Genomic DNA, 20,051 nt, shown 5'->3' with positions numbered 1-20,051 from the left:
GTTGATGTACGTAGAAAATTTTTAAAAAATACAAATAAAATTTTATCCATAAAAATATCCCCAAAAAATTTCACCTCCTAAAAAATGCCCGGTATAGATTTTTTCCCCCTAAATTTGGGGGGAAAACCCCGGAGTTAGCATCACTGTATTCTATCTACTATATTAGGCATATAGTTTAAAATCTTAATATCCGAGAAAGTTATAACACACATGGGTTTATTTCAGGAATAATGTTGTTTCTTCGCATCATATCGATTTATGGTTCTTGCGTTTCATCGTCTCTTAATTTTTAGGTAGTAATAAAGGAAATGAACAGATTGGGAATGCTAGTGGATTTATCTCACGTGTCAGAGCGAACTATGCGTGATGCTCTGGCTGTCTCACGAGCACCAGTGCTTTTTTCTCACTCTTCTGCACGAGCTCTTTGCAACGTTACTCGTAACGTTCCTGACACAATACTGAGAATGTTAGCTGCCAACAAAGGACTCATAATGGTGAATTTTTATACTTCATTCCTGACTTGTAAGGAAACAGCAACCGTTCAAGATGCGATTGGTGAGTTTTAATGGAATTTATGTCTATCATTTTCAAAACAAATCCAATATTCAGAGTTAATCATTCGGGTATGAATTTTTGTTTTATCAATACATGAACATATGTTTCTATGTGTGTTTTCCGATTAACGGAATCTTAAATTGAAAAAAAGAGAAACAAATCAAACAACTTATCCTTTATTAAGTACTTAATACGTAATATTTAAAGTTTATTAGATTAACAAGTTATTATTATATTTAATATAAAAACTAGGAACTTTTTTAATTTTTTTTTGTTCAATGATAACAAGAGTTTTTTAATGAAGTTTTTTTCAGCTCACATAAATCATATACGGAACGTGGCCGGTGTGGACAGCGTCGGCCTTGGCGCCGGGTACGATGGGATTAATTAGTGAGTCCCTGTTCGTTGATCTCAACTCACAAGCCTTTACTAATGGCGTGGCCATTATCAGCACGCTTAATATGCCTATTGTACAAATATCTAAAAACAGATTATTTATTGACTTCCTGATTATTTACTGATAAAATTGAGAAATTAACATGATTTTAACACGTGATTAAAAATGTGATTTTTATATAATCTTATGAAACCTTAGATTGACACAAAAAAAAAGAGTTAAGTAGGTTGATGTCCGTCAAAAAGTTTAAGCTGTGCCAAAAACTTTTCGTGTATCCATGCAAATCCACAAAAATCAAAAAACGTTCCCATCCTTCGCCAATCTGGTAAGAAGATCTCCAAAATTGAGTTCAGACACGATCATCTGAGTGCCTTTTGAGACAATATCAATTCTTCTTTTAATGTTAAGGTGTCCGTTTAAAATACTAAAATAAAATAATCTTCAATTAAATTGTTATTTAAAATCAAACTATAATATTTTCAGTACACCACAAGGTCTGGAAGATGTATCATCCTATCCATTGTTATTTGCCGAGCTGATGGAGGCAGGCTGGAGCATAGAAGATCTTCGTAAGCTTGCCGGACTGAATCTACTCCGGGTAATGGGCGCAACAGAGAGGGTAGCTAAAGAATTGGCAGCTGCTCGTGTTGTACCTTACGAAGACGTGCCACCGCGAATTTTCGACGCTCATAACTGCTCCAGTCAAGATGTTTAAGACTTTTTAAGCTAATGAATACTTTCAATTTAGATATAGTAGGCAGCTGCAATTTATTATGGCACCGCAAATAACCTTAATATTCATGCAAGGGTTGTGATCTAGAAATTAGATGAAATCCGGCAATGAAGATATGAAGAATTTTTCTTTCTTCTTACAATTCATTTTAGTAAAGTAAAAATAATATTAAGTGTAAATGTCACCTCCAATAATAGAGCCCCTACTTTAATAAGTTACCTTAATTTCGATGATTGTGATAAATAGTATAGAATTTATAACAAACCCTTTCTTCTAAAATTGTAAATATAATACCTACTTTTCAGAATAATTGTAGAAAAATAGAGGGGTTGACAAAACTGGAAAGAGTTTTTTTATATTTTATTCGTAATTCTGCTATTGCCGGTGGCATATATTTCATAATATGTAACAAAACATTTCATAATTACAAATAGTGTTTTACTGCTACAATTTTATTTTTAAATAGTTTAACATAGATTTACCTATTTATTAGATAGCTATTTACTTGTTTTTTTTAAACATGCGAGACTTGCTTACTTATTTTACCTTTACATACTAATAATATTGGAAAATAATTTACTATTTGTGAAAAAGATTAGGTAAATTCTTAAAGTAGGTAATGACTTGTTACCAAATAAAAACATTGAAGGCTTAGAATTTTTGGAGAATCAAAAAAACAATTGTCTGTAAATACTATTCATAATTATTCTATAGCTTTATCTTTTGACGACCAATAGTTGTAACATAAATTTAGAAGAATAATTATGCGTATTTGTTGTCCTTAGACGTAAATCCCCGCCTATGACTACGATTAATGTGATTGCGTCAACCCGCGAATAGTGGCTAGGTTAGTTTTAATTTAGTGTTGTTGATATTAATTGAGACGTTTCATAGGTACAATTCATTTACATGTGAATTGAAATATCATCGTAGTTACTTTAGTAATGCAAGTATAAATTGAAAAAAAATGTATTGATATTTTGTTACTATTTAAAAACAAACGTATTTAAAAATAACAAATGCGATCCAATGATCTTTATCAGATTTTGATGTACTACAATCTACCTACCAAAAATAAGCTGCTGTGGACATTAATTTACTTTTGGACATAGATTTTACTGTTTTTTCCTACCTACCTATTCCAGTGACCTGGGGGGACCCCACTTCCCGCCCTCGCTTCGCTTCGGATACTATCATTTATTTGATTTTATTAAATTTTCCTTTATACAAATTTGAACTTGAGAAAATGATGTAATATAGGATATTGTATAACGAATTGTTTGTAGTACCATCATTAAGTTCTATCATGTGGCTCTCAAAATACTGTCAGCACTACCATTCCCCTATCCCTATCTATTGCCTAGTCTCTTCTGGCTACTTCTGGCAATTCGTAGAGCTACAAATGCACCTTACGCCCTTTCAATTGATACACCATTTCAATTGAAGCCTGTTAACGTATTCTGCAATAGACAGGTGTTGGTAAAAGTTCATTGTTTTTCAATATACTAACCTTGAAAGTTGGCATAAAGTGTTGCATAATTTCATTTGAAAGCAATTATTGTATTGCTGGTATAAGTCAGAAAATGCTTAGAATCTGGTTTATTTTCAATGAATGTCCCATTTCCAAACCAATGAATGTAGTGGCTCCGGTGGCGGTACCAATTGCGTCAATTTGAATTGACCGTTCGCACAACACTTTTTTTTTCCTACCTATGCTGATAGCCTTGAGAGACTATTTCAGCTTTACCCTAACGTGAGCTCACGGGGCTCAAACCGGACAAACCAGGAGCTTCATTTTTATACTTAAATACCTTGAAATATTGGCACACAACATTTATTGGTCCAATAGCAACGGTTTGCCGTAAACTGTGAAATTCAGTTTTTTTACATCCTCTTAAGTATTTTATCAATACCTACAACTTCAACCGAAGCATTTGTTTTAAGCGATATTCAGTTTTTTTACGTCCTCTTTGAGGATATTTGCAGCACGCATTCTGTCAATGCTACGTCAAACGACATAAGGTTACATTAGAAAAGTTAATATGGTGGTTAAGTTTTCTTAACTATTTTAATTTTCCGTGCAATTTTATTAATTTTTTCTTTCATAAGAACCTTGTCCTGATAATAACAAACACAAAAAAAAAAAAAGATTAGCGCAATCTGTCCAGCCGTTCGCGCGTGATGTCGTGAACAAGGGAAATAGGGGTTCATTTTTATACATATAGATACATATGTATATAGATACATATGTATATAGATACATATGTATATAGATAATAAACACTCACACAAACACTAAGAACAAACAAAGCTGTTTATCATCAAAAGTTGTCGCAAAAACACCTCATTGCCATAAAAAAATTTAATATACTCATGGCTTGTGAACTCGCACGAATCTGTCGTTATTGTCAATCGATGACGGATTAAATATCTTGTTTTTAATTAAGATACTTTCTTATTAATTAAATGAATGAATTATTAAAGTATACAAAGAATATTATATATATTTTTACATTTAAAATGTATATAATTATCTCTCGAACGTACGATGCGGAGGCGTGGCAGGTTCTGGCACGCCGTGTTGCTCTACGATGTAGGCTGTACCTACGTATAATTAATATCCCTACAACCAGTAATTATATAAAATTATGTTTGTGTGTCAATAATAAGATCACTACTTTGGCATACGAAATTACAACATAAAAAAAATCTTCGAAATTTAAATTTGTTCAAAATGTTTATTGATTCGTAGCCTGCTAATATAACTCACATCATATGGTAGGTAATTTATTGTACAGTCACATGACTCAAGAACGTATTTTCATTAGCGGTTTGGTAGATACAGAGTGCTTCATTTCATGTATATTTCCCTCAACTACGAACATACTATATAATCACTATCGAACCTGAACCAGCTATTTTCCCTAGTCATTATTCCATCTGTGGGGAAGCCAGACACGGAACCTATATGAGCCTGTCTGGACTCTGCCTGATTGGTTTGTCGACAATGAGAATCCGACATATTAGGAGCAGAGCAGAGCAGAGTGAAATTAGTCAATGTCAAGTTCCTCATTGATACAATTTTAAAAAGCATACTTTGATTTTAACCATTTAACTACTGAACCCACTTGTATTAAGCGGATCCCAAGACTGAAAAGTTTTATAATTAACAATAATAATTAATAAGCATGCAATTTTGTAACGTATGTTCTGTCAATTTTAATTTAACTACTAGTTAAAATAATTATAAGCTAAATATTATTTAAAACCTTCCCAAAAGAAGGTCTCTGCAAACATATCTCGTTTTAAATAAGAGAAAACCAAACAGTAATGTTAATTGTAAGCAGCTTTGCAAAATATAAATTTATTGTTTTAATTTTATAATCTTATAGCATTGTAACGTTCTAACAAATTCTAACACCATTCTAATTAAAACAATATCGTTAAAAATAGAATAAATATACAAATAGACAGTTGCTTTGTAAGAATGTGTCAATAGCGGTTTTCAAATTGATTACTTGATAAATGATTAATAAATGATTACCCTCAATTTGTAAATTGACCTGAATTTAAAATTGATGGTAATCATTTATATTTATGATCTCCTGTTCTAAGAAATTTTTTGTAAGTACCAACATGCTTAAAATTGATGTATCCTATGAGATATTTTGGCTTGTATCTAAGCAACTATCGATGATTGAATGTAGTTCATATAGCCCGACGGAATACTTAGTAATAAACATAATTTTCCATCATTAACAACTACACGTCTTTGTGAGTGGGTTAATGGTGTAACCTCTGTAACTAGGCCCTAACTGCCTCATAAGAAAGTCCGGGTAGAATTTACAATTGAAGTCAGAATCATTTTAATAAATAGTTTGTATTCTGAATTTTTTCTTCGTATACGTATTTTGTTTACGTCTTGGTACCCATAACATAAGAAAAAATTCTAAATCGACCATCTTTTGTAAGTCACACTGCTCAATATCAGCTATGTATATCGTTTAAATCAGGCTTTAGGATTAGAATCCTTTTACTTTAACACCGTGGCCACCGTAACCGACAGCTCTAATGCTGATGACACCTATATTTTCTAGCTAAGTATGTATCTACATGGTTTATCCCAGTATATCGTTTTAAATAGTCATAGCTATGTTATATTATAACACACATACTGGTTGACAACAAGTCTTATGGGTATCCAAATCGTTGACCGTGAATTAAAGTTAAAGTTAAGTTGCAGCCTATCCTCCTCCTCTTGTCAGCAATCTCAAGTGTACTCAAGGTTCGGCGCAGGTACTTAGATATACCAATATTATTACATTATACATTAAACAATACGATTGATAAGTCGACTTCGGGTGACCTCAAAGTGGGTGATATTTCTGTTGCTTTCAAGGTCTGGGCTCGAGTACTTTGCACCAGGTGTGCTTTTAGTACGTTCCCTCACTTAATCCAGTAAGAAAAAAACGTAGCCAGCCTCATCTCTCACGAGTCAGATATTTGGTTACATTTTTACAAAATAGTCGGATATAGGTCAACGAGCTATGCTAGTTATTAAAGTTAGAGATCCTTTAATAAATTTTATAATTTTTATGACCAAAATCATTGTACTGACAAATAAATAATTTACCTCAAAAACATTTTTTTATTTAAATACGGCAATATTTCCCTAACAAAAAAAAACCCATCATAATTAAAGAACAATTTAGTTTCTCATTTTTTCCGAATTTCACATTCGATGTTTAAAAAGGAAGGCCTTTCACTACTTTTTACCTAATTATATAATAAAATAATAACTAGCCGTAGGTACTCGCCCGCTTCGCTGGGGTTTTAAAATTAACATTATTATTTATTGTCATTATTATTAGGGAGTCCAACACTCATATAAAATTAGCCTATCCATATAAGTACATGTATGTATTTTCTACACGGGTACCAAGTTTCAAGTCAATCGGATGCATGGTTCAGTAGTTATAACGGAACATCCGTAAAAACCACTATAGATTTTTATATATTAGTATAGATGTACATGTTTTACCACTTTTCTTTAAACAATGAATTTGCAGGGGCCTGATAATTACTGATCAGAAGTAAAGATTAAATTCCGATGCACGATTACTGTAAGCCTATGGTTTAAAATCTCAATCTTATATCTTAAAACATAAAATAGAATTAACTATAACGAGATAAACAGAGATGAAATGGTTGAAAGAAAATAGTACATTGTGCACCAAGGGAAAAAAGTAGGACATTTCCTCCCGCGTGTAAAATTGCAAACACGCGGGATGAGATGTCCTACTTTTTCCCGCGGTGCACATACTATTTTTTCTCCTACCAGGCCGAAAGTTCGTGGAGTACCGAGCCGGGGCGAAGCCCTGGTGGGGTCTAGGGGGGGCGGATCCCCCCTTATATTCATGAAGAAACAATTTAATTGTTTTTTAATTTTTAAATATACTACTACTAATTGAATAAAAATTGTCTGATGAACTCATCTTTGTTTAATACTTCAATATTGTTTATTTCACTTTTACACTAAACACAATGTTGCAAATTACCCGAGCACAACAATGGCGGAGAATTTTTGGTGCGTGAGAGCAGACGTAGACACTAACGCGCATGCGCACAGGGAGGAAAAGTTACACTTTCTTCCCGGCACAGCGGGAGGAAAAGTTAGACTTTCTTCCCTGTACATCGGGAGGAAAACCGAACTTTCGGCGTAGGTAGGAAAAAAATATGTTTTTTTTTGTCAGGAGGAAATCGCCGGACTTCCACCCTCCACTGGATATTGCGGGCGGGGCATGTCGGAGTTACAATTTAAAATTATAATTTGCGTAATTACTGGTGGTAGAACCTCTTATGAGTCCGCACGTGTAGGTACCACCGCTCTGCCTATTTCTGCCGTGAAGCATAGACATCGTAATCTATAAAATATAGGACAAATGTAGGTATATCAAAATGTGTCAATACGGTCAAAATATTTATTAGAATAGTTCAAACTTAAAGACTGAGAAAGGATAGTTGCTAATGAAAAATAGTTTCAATATCCACATTAAAATCGATTTTCAACATTATCTTAACCCTAATATTGTCACTCTGACATCTGACATAGATAATAAAATGACATTTTTTTTTGTGTAACCTAAACAATACTCTACTCTACTCATACTCTATAGTCGGATTTGATTTTTTATTAGACGAAGTGACTTTTTGGCGGGAATGCGAGGAGTGAAGTTGTGTGATTTGTTTTATTTTGTTTATTTAGTGTTTCTTCGAGTTTAAATGTGTAATAATGGTGGTTTATTAACTGTTTAATATCTGTGAAAGTGCACAAATGTGGGAAAATGAAACAAAGCCGCTGGACGTAACTTCTCGGGATCCTCCAAAAAGTCCATTAAAATAATCTTAGTAAATGACCACCATTTTACTGAGATTATATTTCATCCCATTTCATTTCATTTAATTTCATCTCAGTTGATTAATGTCTCAAATTATTCATCTTCATTTCATTTCACTCCATAATATCATTTTTCATAAAAATATTAATATTAATTAAAACAAGACATGACTTAAAGGTCTCAGTTACCAGGTCATAAAATCCCTTAAAAAAAAATTATTAGACGAAGTCAACTGACGTTTACTGTGTTGTCAGTTTTTGATGAAATAAAAATAGTGTTGTGACAAAGTGAACGATTGAAAAAACTCCTGAATTAATGAAATTGCCTCGATTGTCTAGTGAATAGTTGGTGTGCCGAATTGCCGATATCGGGTACGGGGTTCGAATTTTAGGCGTGCTTTGTACATACCAACGAGTTTTCGACGAAACATTATGTTCCTATAGTATCTACCTGTACTGAATACCGAGTGTTTTAAACATTAAGAAAAACATTGCGAGGAAGCTTGTAAGACTGTCCTATTTCCAATACATCATACAGTTGAAAGTATAGATGTATAAAATATAACAATTAAAGGTAGGTAATGAAAATAAAAAACTGATTGTAGTTACAAACTACTAGTAACATATATTGGAGCACTTTAATACAATTTTATTGTAAAAATAATATATATATAATATAAATAATATTCTTTTATAGTTTGAAATTAATGATTAACTCTTCACACTCATGTGATTGAACGAGAACTGAATGCATCACTATTAGTTTAAATATAGCAACATTATTTTACAAAGTGACATTAGCGACTGTCAGCTGGCTTCGTCTAATTAAAAATCCGACTATAAACATGTTTATCGTTACGCTGCGTTAGTGTTAAAACAACAAGTTTTTAATTGTCCATTATTTACTAATTACTGAACAATTCAGCTTCTTGCAGAATCTCCAAGATGAGTGAGAAATCAACCCCACTGCTGGCTGTTTTACAGTTACTTAGAAAGTACAATCTAAAGGTTTGTACGGATTTGAGCACTAAAATATATCGTAAATATAAAATGTAAAACCAAACTTTATAAAAGGATGTGATTTTTAGAGTACAGAAGACATTTTAAGAAAAGAAGCTAGTCTAGGAGACGTCGAATGTGAAAGCTTAGATCTTCCTGAAGTAGAACTAGCGAGCATTCTTACCGCTCATCACACTGAAAGCGACCCCTTTACGTACGAATTGGCGTACGACGGTCTAAAAAAATTTATTGAAAATTCTTTAGATTTGTACAAGGTAAGGTCTTAAATCATATTTTAATTGTGTAGTATAAGAAAAATCTTAACATTAATTATAATTTTATCCTTTTTGTGTTTAACACCAATATGAATAATAACAAAAAAATAAATGCTTTGATTTACATAGATTTATTTATAAAACTAGACCATGTGCTTTATACAACAAAACAATATTATACCCTAGGTGTAGAATAGATTAAAGTTATTAATAGTTGGTTACCTTCATAATAAAATAATGATTAGCACCAACTACTTAGTATAAAAATGTATTATACACCACAAAAAAAGGATGTGTTCAGAGCCTGCAAGTGTAGGCAATATTTCTGGCATGAAGGAGTCAAGGTTTTAAATAATATGATGGCTTTCTCACTTGTCTTAAAGAGGCTGGTGACATATAATTATAATAATCCAATAACTCTTTAACACCAAGTGTAATGTGAGGGTTACAATGTCTTACCCATTTGGGAAAAATTTTTAGACAACAAAGCTGAAAATGTTTGAGCAATAGTTTAAGCAACTTTTTTTGGTTGTACAATTTAAAATTATAAACTTGATATTTACAGTATGAATTGTCCACACTATTGTATCCTGTGTTTGTTCACATGTATCTTCTGTTGATACTGTATGATCATGTTGAACACGCTGTCAGTTTCTTGGAAAAGTTTGGAATAGAACAAGAAGATTACTATCAAGAGGACTTGAAAAAGTTGTCTATTGTAAAACATAAGGATCAGATAAAAGGAAATGAACTAGCAGAAATATACAGGTATGAGGTTTAATTTGGTTTCAACCACAAATACTTAATGGGACTTAACATTCCTTTGCATAAATCTATGGGCCTGGTTTAATAAAACTTAAACAACTGTGCCCCCAATCCACTGATGTGAGAATGTTAGAATATAATACTGAATATATGAGTAATTCTGAAATGACTGCAAAGAAATAGTCAATTTATAGACAACTCAAGTTTAAATAAATGTTGACCTGAACAATACATTTTCTGTCACACAATATGATCATTTATATAAATGAATGTTTGTTAATTTTTCTTTTAGACATTCCTAAATTAAAGCTTCTAAACCTCTTACACTCTTGAGAATGATGATGGTTAATAGTCATTTTCACATTTAGATGCTAACAATGTGGTAAAGCGAGGCACAAGCAACAAGATAGCAAGCCAGGATGTACTACTGACTGTCCTTACTATTACTTTGTGACCCTACTATTGACATGTGCTTGGGTAATACTTGTGAGGTTTATTCTAAAACAAATTTCATAAGCCGATAGTGAAGATAAATCTCATATTTACATTATCACAAGCAGTAAGATCCACAGTGCATTATTATTGGTGATGAACTCGTTCACTTAGACAAATGGACTGTGTGCTCACATTTCAAGGATTTGATCCAAACCAATGAAGCTCCACTGCCTGCAAGATTACTTTACATGCAGAGTAAATTCATGAATTGCATGTAAAGTAATCTTTATATGCAATGCATAAATTTAAAGCTAAAATCATTTCAAGGACAAACATCTAAATATATTCTTCATTTCCAGCACAAATAAATTTACAGTTCAGTTATCAAGAGATGCATCTTCACAACTGAAACGTTACTTACACGAACAGAAAAATTCCTCAGTAATAATAAATATAATAAATAATCATATACAAATCGAAGTCCATGATGGTCCAGGAAGAACTCAAGCACAAGTTCGAGCTACAGCTGGAGGGGTACTTGGAGAACCAATGAAAAGTGGTGAGAATGTTGAATAATTATCGAATTACTATAAACACCAATGAGAATGAGAGCCATTAAATATTAACCTGCATAGGTAGGTACCACCGTTCTACGTTTTTCTGCTGCAGTAATAAGTTCCTGTTTTAATGTTGAGACAACTGATAAACATTAGACTTGGTTTTTCTACCTCATGTCTTAAGATGTGTGATGACATTTAAGCTTTGATTTGTATGAGCTCTGATAACCACATATCACCATGAGAGCCACATATCATCATTGTTCACTCATCTATACATTCAATTGTTCTCCAGTTTTTCTTCCGGTATTTAAATAGTGACACTGATTCAATGAAATTGTAACTATACTGTAAATAACATTATGATGACATTGCATCACAGGGCCAAAAAATAAATGACTCTTAAGTAGGTAGGCCAAATAAATAGAATACATTTTATTATAAATAATTATATAAACGACAATACCTAATGAACACAAGAACAATGATAAGATTAAACTTTTTAAATTTAAATTAAACAAAAAATTAAATTATATAGAAAATCGCACCAAAGTGTATTATGGGCTCCTGAAAGAGCCCGATATTCAAGTTCTACCGGCTCCGGTAGAAGACGAAGAAGAAGTAGAAGAAACCCCTGACAAACCAAAAAAGAAAAAAGCGAAAAAAGATAATCTTTTTATGAAGAAACCAAAATCTGACCCAAATGCACCTCCTAATGACAGGATCCCTCTACCAGATCTGTAAGTCTTGTACTGATTGCAAATTTATGAATTTTTTAGAAAGAAATTGTGTGAAATAAAAAATATAGTATTATGTGCACATATTTTAATTTATTATTTTAGAAAAGAAATTGATAAAGTAGAGAAAGGCAAAGCACTCAGAGAAGCATCAAAACGTGTTCAGCTAGGACCAGACAGCTTGCCCTCTATTTGTTTCTATACATTACTGAACAGCGGACATACTGCAATTAGTTGTGATATTTGTGACGATTCCACCCTTTTGGCTGTGGGATTTAATAACTCAAACATAAAGGTATACATAGTATATAGCGAATGGTATTGATTTAATGTGTTATGATTTTCAGGTATATGCTTTTTACTAACTAACAAAAAATAGCATAGGAATGAAGCTGCTATTTTTAATTAGAGCTTTTGAAGGAACTGTATCGCCTAAGACTAGATTTTTTCTTTGAGAAGTTTTTGAAAAAAGAAAACCTGACTAGAGATGCTACCACGTTTTTCCCAATTTAGCACTCTTACTATTGTAGCGACAGCTATTACAGAATAGAAGATATTTGTCAAAAACACATCATCAAACACATAAGCACATCTAAGTTTCGAGCATTAGGACAAAGACACTCGCTCAGTGATCATTCCTAGGTCGTTATCCACAAAACTGTAAACCCAGTAAAATATGAAGTAACCGCTTGTAAATATAACGCTCTCATCATGTTTCCACTTGTGTACATATTTTTCTACATGACTGTAAAGATCAGAGATCACTTAATGCTAAAAAGCTTTTACGATAATATTTAAGTACAGTAAGTATACGAGGCTTAAATTAAGCATCAAAAGGTCGTTGCAAAATTCAAATCAGAGTTGTTAAATATTTTATTCCTAATTACCTCAAAGGCTCAGGGACATGCCTTAATACTAACGACATGTCGCAATGCTCGGGAAAAATCTGAGAAAGGGAGAGTTAGTTAATTCCAGGCAAAGCCGAGTGACACAATGAACTCTTAAATCTCGCTGTGGAAACCCTACGATAAGCATTGCCCTGTGGTAAGGGTAGTTATTAATGGTAGATCACGACTCAGAGCAGCCCCTAATAGATCGAAGTATCTTCGGGTACCCAATGATTGAAAACCATCCGAGAAACTAATCGATAATTCTAAAGAAACTATCTTCTCAAATTATAATTTGTCTCTAATTATTACTACCTAAACACTACTCATTCATCCTAAAACTCAAAATTATATTCTAATTTAAAATATTTTAGGTATGGACATTGACTCCCATTAAACTGCGAGGAATGAAATCTGCAGAAAAACTACAAGATATAGACAGGGAAGCAGGTATAAATTTGGTTAAAATATATAATTGTTTTCAAATGATTTAATCTAATATAAATAAATTGCTTACTTTTAGGTGATGTACTCGTGAGGATGATGGAGGAAAAGGACCGTGATACGTGCCGCAACCTTTTTGGGCACTCCGGCCCCGTTTATAAAGTTGCATTTGATCCTTTTAAAACAATGCTGCTTTCGTGCTCTGAGGATACAACTGGTACGTGGGTCCGGTTTAACAAACTTTGAAATCGGAATCAAAGTTCCCAGTCTGAACGGGGCAGTGAACCGGCTCTGTATTTTACAAATATATTATATTATCTCCTCGCGTCGTTTCCTCACTGCTGAGGGTCGTGACCATTATACTTCGACATGATTTTACTCCTTGTAATGTCCCGCCAGCGCCTCCGATTATTGGCCGCAGGAAGGGCGTCGTGGAATGGGATCTCGTGGATCTCGTGATATATGACTTATCATTAAAACCGGCTAGTAAGTTAATTAAATGAAATTTCGAATGTGATGCACTGTCCCTTTCCAACAATGCATGCGTTACCAAAAGAAACTTTGGTATTATTGCTTTTTTATTTCCCTTGTAGGCAGACCAGATACGGCTCCCCTGATGGTGAGTGGTTACCGTCGCCTATGGACGTCAGGAACGCCAGGAGCATAGTTAAGCCGCAGCCTACCGCTAAGTACCGTTAAGCTTGCACTCTGTCTGTCATGAATAAACTTTACAAATAATCAATTACATTACAAATAATCAAAGAATCAGTTCATGTCTCTATTTTTGAAGTATAGGTTTGCGATGACTATGATGAATTACAGTTTCCTAACAAACAAAAATTTGTTTATAGCTACATAATTACACCATTTGATGGAAAATTTATTGAAGACTGAAATAATATTGGTAATGGACCTACAGAAATTTCTTAGTCGGATTTCTAGTAACTGTAGTGGTTCGGTTAACACAAACTTGTTCGCGAAACGTCTACTTTTAACGATCTTACAGATCTTATTTTCGACTATTTTGAATTTATCTTCAGTCACTCAAAATCGCTGATGGAAGTCAATTATCTAATGCGGTACCCATTTTTCTACTGATGCCACGGTATAATTCGTATTCGGAAATAACATGATATTTAACTTTTCTAGAATTGTGAATAAAATTTTTCAAAGCAAACAATGCGAAAACACACAGAGAACACACTAAACTTAAACCAGAAATCACTCCCTATAATAATTTGAATATGGAATTGGGAAATAAATTAAAAGATATTTGAGCCCAAAAATGTTATCAAATTATAATGGGCAAACTCATAAGGATCTAACTACTTTACAGATTATTTTTATTATTATTATATTATCATTTTCTATTAAACGATCGGCTGTTATTTTATTCAATAAATTGAAAAGATTAATATCTAAAACTTAGTATTAACGAATCTATACTTATATTATAAAGCTGAAGAGTTTGTTTTTTTGTTTGTTTGAACGCGCTAATCTCAGGAACTACCGGTCCGATTTAAAAGATTTAGTGTTAATTCATTCAGTGTTAGATAGCCCATTTATTGAGGAAGGCTTTATAACATCACACTAAGACCAATACAAGCGGAGGACCAATAAAGAATGTTTCAAAATCGGGTTTTTTCCCTTTTGAGAGCTTCTGCTGCGTGCGCTGCAGAAACCGTTAAAGTTTCGCTAAAATAATGTATGCCTGAATTGTTCCCCTTTAAAAATGTAAAGGTTGAGTCACTACAACCTTTTTTCTGCTAACCAAGTTTATTCTAAAATAAAGCATTATTTGTGAACTATTTCACGCGGACGAAGTCGCGGGCGAAAGCTAGTCATATTATAGAATAATAGTTTGTGGTTTATAAAATATTACTTTTCTTCGCAGTGAGATTGTGGTCACTACAGTGTTGGACGTGTCTTGTTGTGTACCGTGGACACGTATGGCCGGTCTGGGATGTGCGCTGGTCCCCTCATGGCCACTACTTTGCTTCCAGCGGCCATGATCGTACTGCTCGACTATGGGCGACTGATCACCACCTTCCACTGAGGATATTTATAGGACATTATTCGGATGTAGATGTACGTTAAATTAATTTAGTCGATGATATAACCAAAATTTAAAATTTCAACCTTTTATATTATTATAGTACCCGGCAAACTTCTTGAGCAAATTACCTTGACTGCGCAGAACCGAATTTTAGAACACTTTGGTGGTGAGGGCGGGGCGCGACGGCAGGGGAGATCGTATCGAGCGCGTTATTGGAAGATCAGTCGAACTTTGCGCCCCGCACCGCGCCTTCGTTCCGCTTGCTCCCAAAAGTGCACTTGCGTACAGTTAAAGTCTATCGTTATTAATCGTTGAAGTTATAATTGCTTGTTGACTTTGTTGTCATTGCTGCTTGTTGAGTGTTTGTTGATTTTTTATAAAAAATACACTATGCCGCGATAAACTGCTGTAGTATTGAAAAGAAAGGCTAGAAAAATGGTGTACGACGTATATTGCTTCATTATAAAACAGGGAAAGAATGATATGGAAAAGTAAAACAGACTTCGGAAGCAACAAAAACATTAGCGAGTACTGTTAGGTGCATTATTAAAGAAGCTAAGGGCTCTGTCTTGCTCGCCGCGTTTCGGGAAAGAAGAATGTTACCGGAATGGATAGTTTCGATCAATCTGTAATAAAAATATGTAATCATAATAACCACATAACAAGCGGCGAAACTCAGTACCGTAGAAAGGCTTCGAAAAATTCAAAGAAGATATAGATTTGAATGGCGGAAGTGTACGACGAATTATGAAAGAGCTAGGCTTCAAATGGACAAAAACAGAAAATAATCGGAAGCTGGTAATTGAAAAAAGCAGCATTCGATTACTACGAATCGAATATCTTCAAAAAATGATAAAATATAGACAAGAGAAAGAAGACCGATAGTTTAGACCGATGAGCCCTATGTCGACTCATCACGATGATAGCGACTCGGGTGATGAACAGTGATGATGATGATGATGATGGTCAAGATTATGAACCAAGACCTGGCACCAGCTCTAGTTTTGACCTAATAGAAGTAATATCTATTTTACCCCAAGATTAAATTATTACAATAATTATTAACCTATCTTGTTTGTTGATGTTCTAATAAATATATAAATAAATACATAATAATATGTTGTTTTTAATACCATAATAGCATTATGACACAGAGTAAATAATGTTTTTGCACGTGAGTGTACCATGCGCGAACTTTCCCCCACTACGGCAACTAATGCTCAAGAAGTTTGCCGGCTATTATAATACGTTGACAAATTTTACGTAAACTATTTTTTCTATAAAGGTTCATTAGCTCGAGGGGACTGCGTTGGATACCGTTATCATTTGCTTAATTTCCTATGAACTACTGTCATGAACTCTTTGGCATGTGAAAAATCAATTCATATCTTTTAAGTCAGGTTTTTTTTTCAGTGTATTCAGTTCCACCCGAACTCAAATTATATAGCAACTGGATCTAGCGACAGAACAGTTCGACTGTGGGATTGTTTAACTGGTAGTCAAGTTCGAATAATGACAGGACATAAGGTAATTATTGCTATGTAGGTACATTAATTATGCACTCTCCTAACCTTAAAAACCTTAATTTTAAACTCAATTCAAATGAATTTTTATATATTTTTTAATAATAATTTCCTCTCTTCCCCTATTGTTATAGTCAACCATTTTCACGTTGGCCTTTTCCGTTTGTGGAAGATGGATTGCTTCTGGTGGCAGTGGTGGAGATATGATGGTTTGGGATTTATCTACTGGGGGTCCAGCCGCTTCGTTACCCCCGGCACATACTGCTCCCATACACGCCTTAGCCTTCAGTCGTGATGGAACAGTTCTATCGTCAGGTAAATAAAAACCGCCACAATCTAAAATTTTTTAGAACACTGGATGAACTTAGTGGATTCACATTGCATGTGTGAACATGCTCCGTTTTGCATAGTGATATTATGGTCATAACGCAAGGGTTATAACGAAAATCATTTCACATAATTCTACAGAGTGCCACTTCGACAAAGCGGCACGACATGAGAACTCTCATTGTGGCCGCCGGTAACTACATTCCCGGTCCTGCGGACAGATTAGAAAGCAGTCGACGTCGCCCAAAACACGTCATTCCCGATCCACTAACGGTGCTTTTAGGTACCTCAAGCACTAGTCATCGTTTACCTGATTGTTTATTATATAATCTACAAACTACCACGCACATGATGGTGAGTCACTGTCCCCCATGGATAAAAGGAATGCACATAAAAAGTAGAAAGCATATAACAAATGCAAGGGCACAACAAAGTAGCACATACAAAGTTTTATTAAATTAAACACTGTTTTTCAGGCTCATTGGATTGTACAATAAAATTGTGGGACTTCACAGCCATAACAGACGAATCTCCCATTGAAGAAACTCTAAATAACCCTATACCAAAAGAAGACAAATATCTATTACAATCATTTGCCACTAAAAGTTCCCCTGTAAAAGGCTTGCATTTTACAAGACGCAATTTACTACTTGCTGTTGGCACATATGAGAGCAGTGCTTAATTATATTTGGGTACTTGTGAAATACAAGTGACATTACATTATAAAAAATTAAAAATATTAAGACAGAAACATTGACTTTATTACAACTATACTACTTGAAGAAAAAAGGAACGCTCTGAAGTAATAAATTGTATTATTAAATTTAAAGTTGATTCATTGCTGCGTGTAACCTGAGCTTTCAATGCTTGTTTAAAATCCTCTTTCACTCCTTTATCAGCACCACGGGTACCTATTCTTCTCTGTCCTACATGTTGCTGTGAATTAGGTAAAATATCTAACACAATATTATTCCCCTGTTCATTCCACATAAAGCAAATCTCTTCAAGTATGTCAATGTGTATAATATATGAAGCAAACAAATGATAGTGAAATATTCCTTTCTGTCTAATATATTCCAATATGTGAATAAAAATAGACTCTTCCTGTGGCCAACCTAGTTGCATTAAAACCATGATGTGGCCATAGATGAGGTCAGAACTGCTTCCAGTGTTTAACAATATTCTGATTAACAATGTGCAGATATAATGCATAATAGCTAATTTTGTTAAAGGTAAAAAATGTAAATGTCTCTGTTTACCACCTATAATTAATTCAGCCTCTAACATTCCCTCTACATTTGGTAACTGTGGCAAAGCCGCCAATATACTTTCAATGCTGGCTGCATATTTCTTTTGACTAAAATAAACTGAGATTTTCATCAAACATGACACCATATTGTTAGAAGTAGTTGATGGTAAAGCTTCATCATATCTACCTCTGTACAGAGCTAATTCATCTGCAAAACCTTCAGCCCATGGCTTAGCTTGAAGCTGATTAGCCAATTTATTAAACTCTCGAGATATTACTTCATTGTTATGTAGAAGCTCCCAACAATTTGCAGCTACTTGAAACTGATGAGCTGAAATACCTGTAACTTCTATATCACTTTTTCTTCTTTTTGACTGCGGCATATCAGGGTCCGAAAGAGCCTCTACAAGTATATGATTTCCCTTTAATAATCTTTGTTCATAAAGGGATCTTAGAAAAAAAGTTACTCCACAGAACAATAGTTGACGACAATCTTCACTGTTCCTCAATGTCAACAATTTTTGAAAATATGCTTCTTTGTTCAGGCTATTGCTGTAATTAACAAGATAAGGGTCCCAACAAAGCTGTCTTCCCAATAAATCCAACACTCCATACAATCTTTGCCATGGGTCAGATATGTCATGTTCAGTTTGATCATATACATAAGAATTATAAAAATCAATAGCTTTAATTAGCAATCTTTGTAACAACCTTGGTGACTCCAAGGAACTCAGCAATGGCAATGTTTCTACCACTAGAAGCCTAGCATATCTATTGTCGTAGAAAAATTTCTCAGCATTAATTAAAGTTTTAACCAAACTATCCACTCCTAGTTGTGGAAACTTTTTTAATAATAACACAAGTAATTTACAATGCTCTGTCGTATCATCACTGTTTTCTACACTTGTCTTCAATATTGTTAACTGTATATCGGGACAAATATGATCAAACATCTGACACAAAAAGCTACCTTCCGCTGATCTAAGAGCATTAGCGATTGCAGAAATTTCTGGTAAAAGCGCAGTCATATTTTGTCTTGAAAGCATTAAAGAACTGAAACATTCTGCGGCTTCTTGTACATTTCCAGACTGTTTCTCCATCAAATATGCCTCAAACTGAATTTTAAAATTCGTCGGAAATAATGTTTTCGCTGTGAGCATCCATGCTTTTGCTGCAAAAATGTCAGATTTCTGAGCATCTTTTGCTTTTGCAATTATAAAATCTTCGTCTGATAATATTGCTTCAACGCCAGGCATTACTGATACCTACTTGTTTAGAATATGTATTTACGACAATTTACGTACGGTGTAATTAGTAAATAAAAATTAAGTAGCACAGATCATAGGATAATACAAAGAGTATGTAACATGGGATAATAGGTACACTGATGCACAATCACAGGCTAATAATGTAAGTTAGGGGTGAGGTGTATTTATCGAAACAGTCAAACGGAAAAGGCTCATCTATGTAAAAACTTGAAACTGTTGTCTAATGCCGGCCACTGACATGCGCGCAAATATTCGTACATTGTACGAATGTTTGTGCGCATGTGAAGGGCCGTCAAACATTCATTCGCAAACCTAGCGGCTGTGCAAATGGGTTCGCATAATCAATTTGCGAACCCGTTTGCGCTTCCTCCTACACTTGTTTACGAATGTCTCACGAATTTCTCCTCCTTTTTAATTCGTCAATAGAACATTGAAGAGAAAGAGTTT

At 34.0% G+C, this 20,051-nt stretch overlaps 3 protein-coding genes across 3 annotated transcripts in view; 2 read left to right on the top strand and 1 right to left on the bottom strand.

Moving 5' to 3' along the window:
- LOC101746499 (uncharacterized) overlaps positions 1-6,326 on the top strand; it is a 31,042-nt gene extending 24,716 nt beyond the window's left edge. Inside the window, exons 8-10 of the mRNA XM_038010655.2 lie at positions 294-555; positions 870-945; positions 1,436-6,326. Coding sequence (XP_037866583.1) covers positions 294-555; positions 870-945; positions 1,436-1,667 — 570 coding nt within the window. The 3' untranslated portion in view covers positions 1,668-6,326. The remainder of the gene's footprint in view (positions 1-293; positions 556-869; positions 946-1,435) is intronic.
- A 1,563-nt stretch (positions 6,327-7,889) lies between these two features.
- On the top strand, positions 7,890-17,916 carry LOC101746127 (transcription initiation factor TFIID subunit 5). The gene is made up of 12 exons (XM_004933669.5): positions 7,890-9,090; positions 9,171-9,356; positions 9,922-10,124; positions 10,916-11,115; positions 11,652-11,853; positions 11,956-12,145; positions 13,112-13,187; positions 13,261-13,398; positions 15,076-15,269; positions 16,651-16,764; positions 16,895-17,075; positions 17,564-17,916. Exons 1-12 carry the CDS (start codon positions 9,028-9,030, stop codon positions 17,767-17,769), a joined length of 1,953 nt encoding a protein of 650 aa, XP_004933726.1. The 5' UTR covers positions 7,890-9,027; the 3' UTR covers positions 17,770-17,916.
- On the bottom strand, positions 17,827-19,592 carry LOC101746643 (integrator complex subunit 10). Its single transcript, XM_038010532.2, has one exon. The coding sequence runs from the start codon at positions 19,590-19,592 to the stop codon at positions 17,856-17,858; it is 1,737 nt and encodes a 578-aa protein (XP_037866460.1). The 3' UTR covers positions 17,827-17,855.
- Between the last annotated feature and the right edge of the window lie 459 nt (positions 19,593-20,051).

This window comes from Bombyx mori, chromosome 4 (assembly GCF_030269925.1).
Source record: "Bombyx mori chromosome 4, ASM3026992v2".
NCBI lineage: Eukaryota > Metazoa > Arthropoda > Insecta > Lepidoptera > Bombycidae > Bombyx > Bombyx mori.
The sequence above is the reverse complement of the archived record's forward strand: the minus strand, read 5'-3'. Positions and strand labels throughout refer to the sequence as shown.

Bases quoted from the DNA above. Each gene is read 5' to 3' on its own strand.
- LOC101746643 (XM_038010532.2), bottom strand. From the start codon at position 19,592: ATGCCTGGCGTTGAAGCAATATTATCAGACGAAGATTTTATAATTGCA.
- LOC101746127 (XM_004933669.5), top strand. From the start codon at position 9,028: ATGAGTGAGAAATCAACCCCACTGCTGGCTGTTTTACAGTTACTTAGA. The intron at 11,854-11,955 runs GTAAGTCTTGTA...TTATTATTTTAG, and splicing joins AGGATCCCTCTACCAGATCT to AAAAGAAATTGATAAAGTAG. The intron at 17,076-17,563 runs GTAAATAAAAAC...ACTGTTTTTCAG, and splicing joins TGGAACAGTTCTATCGTCAG to GCTCATTGGATTGTACAATA.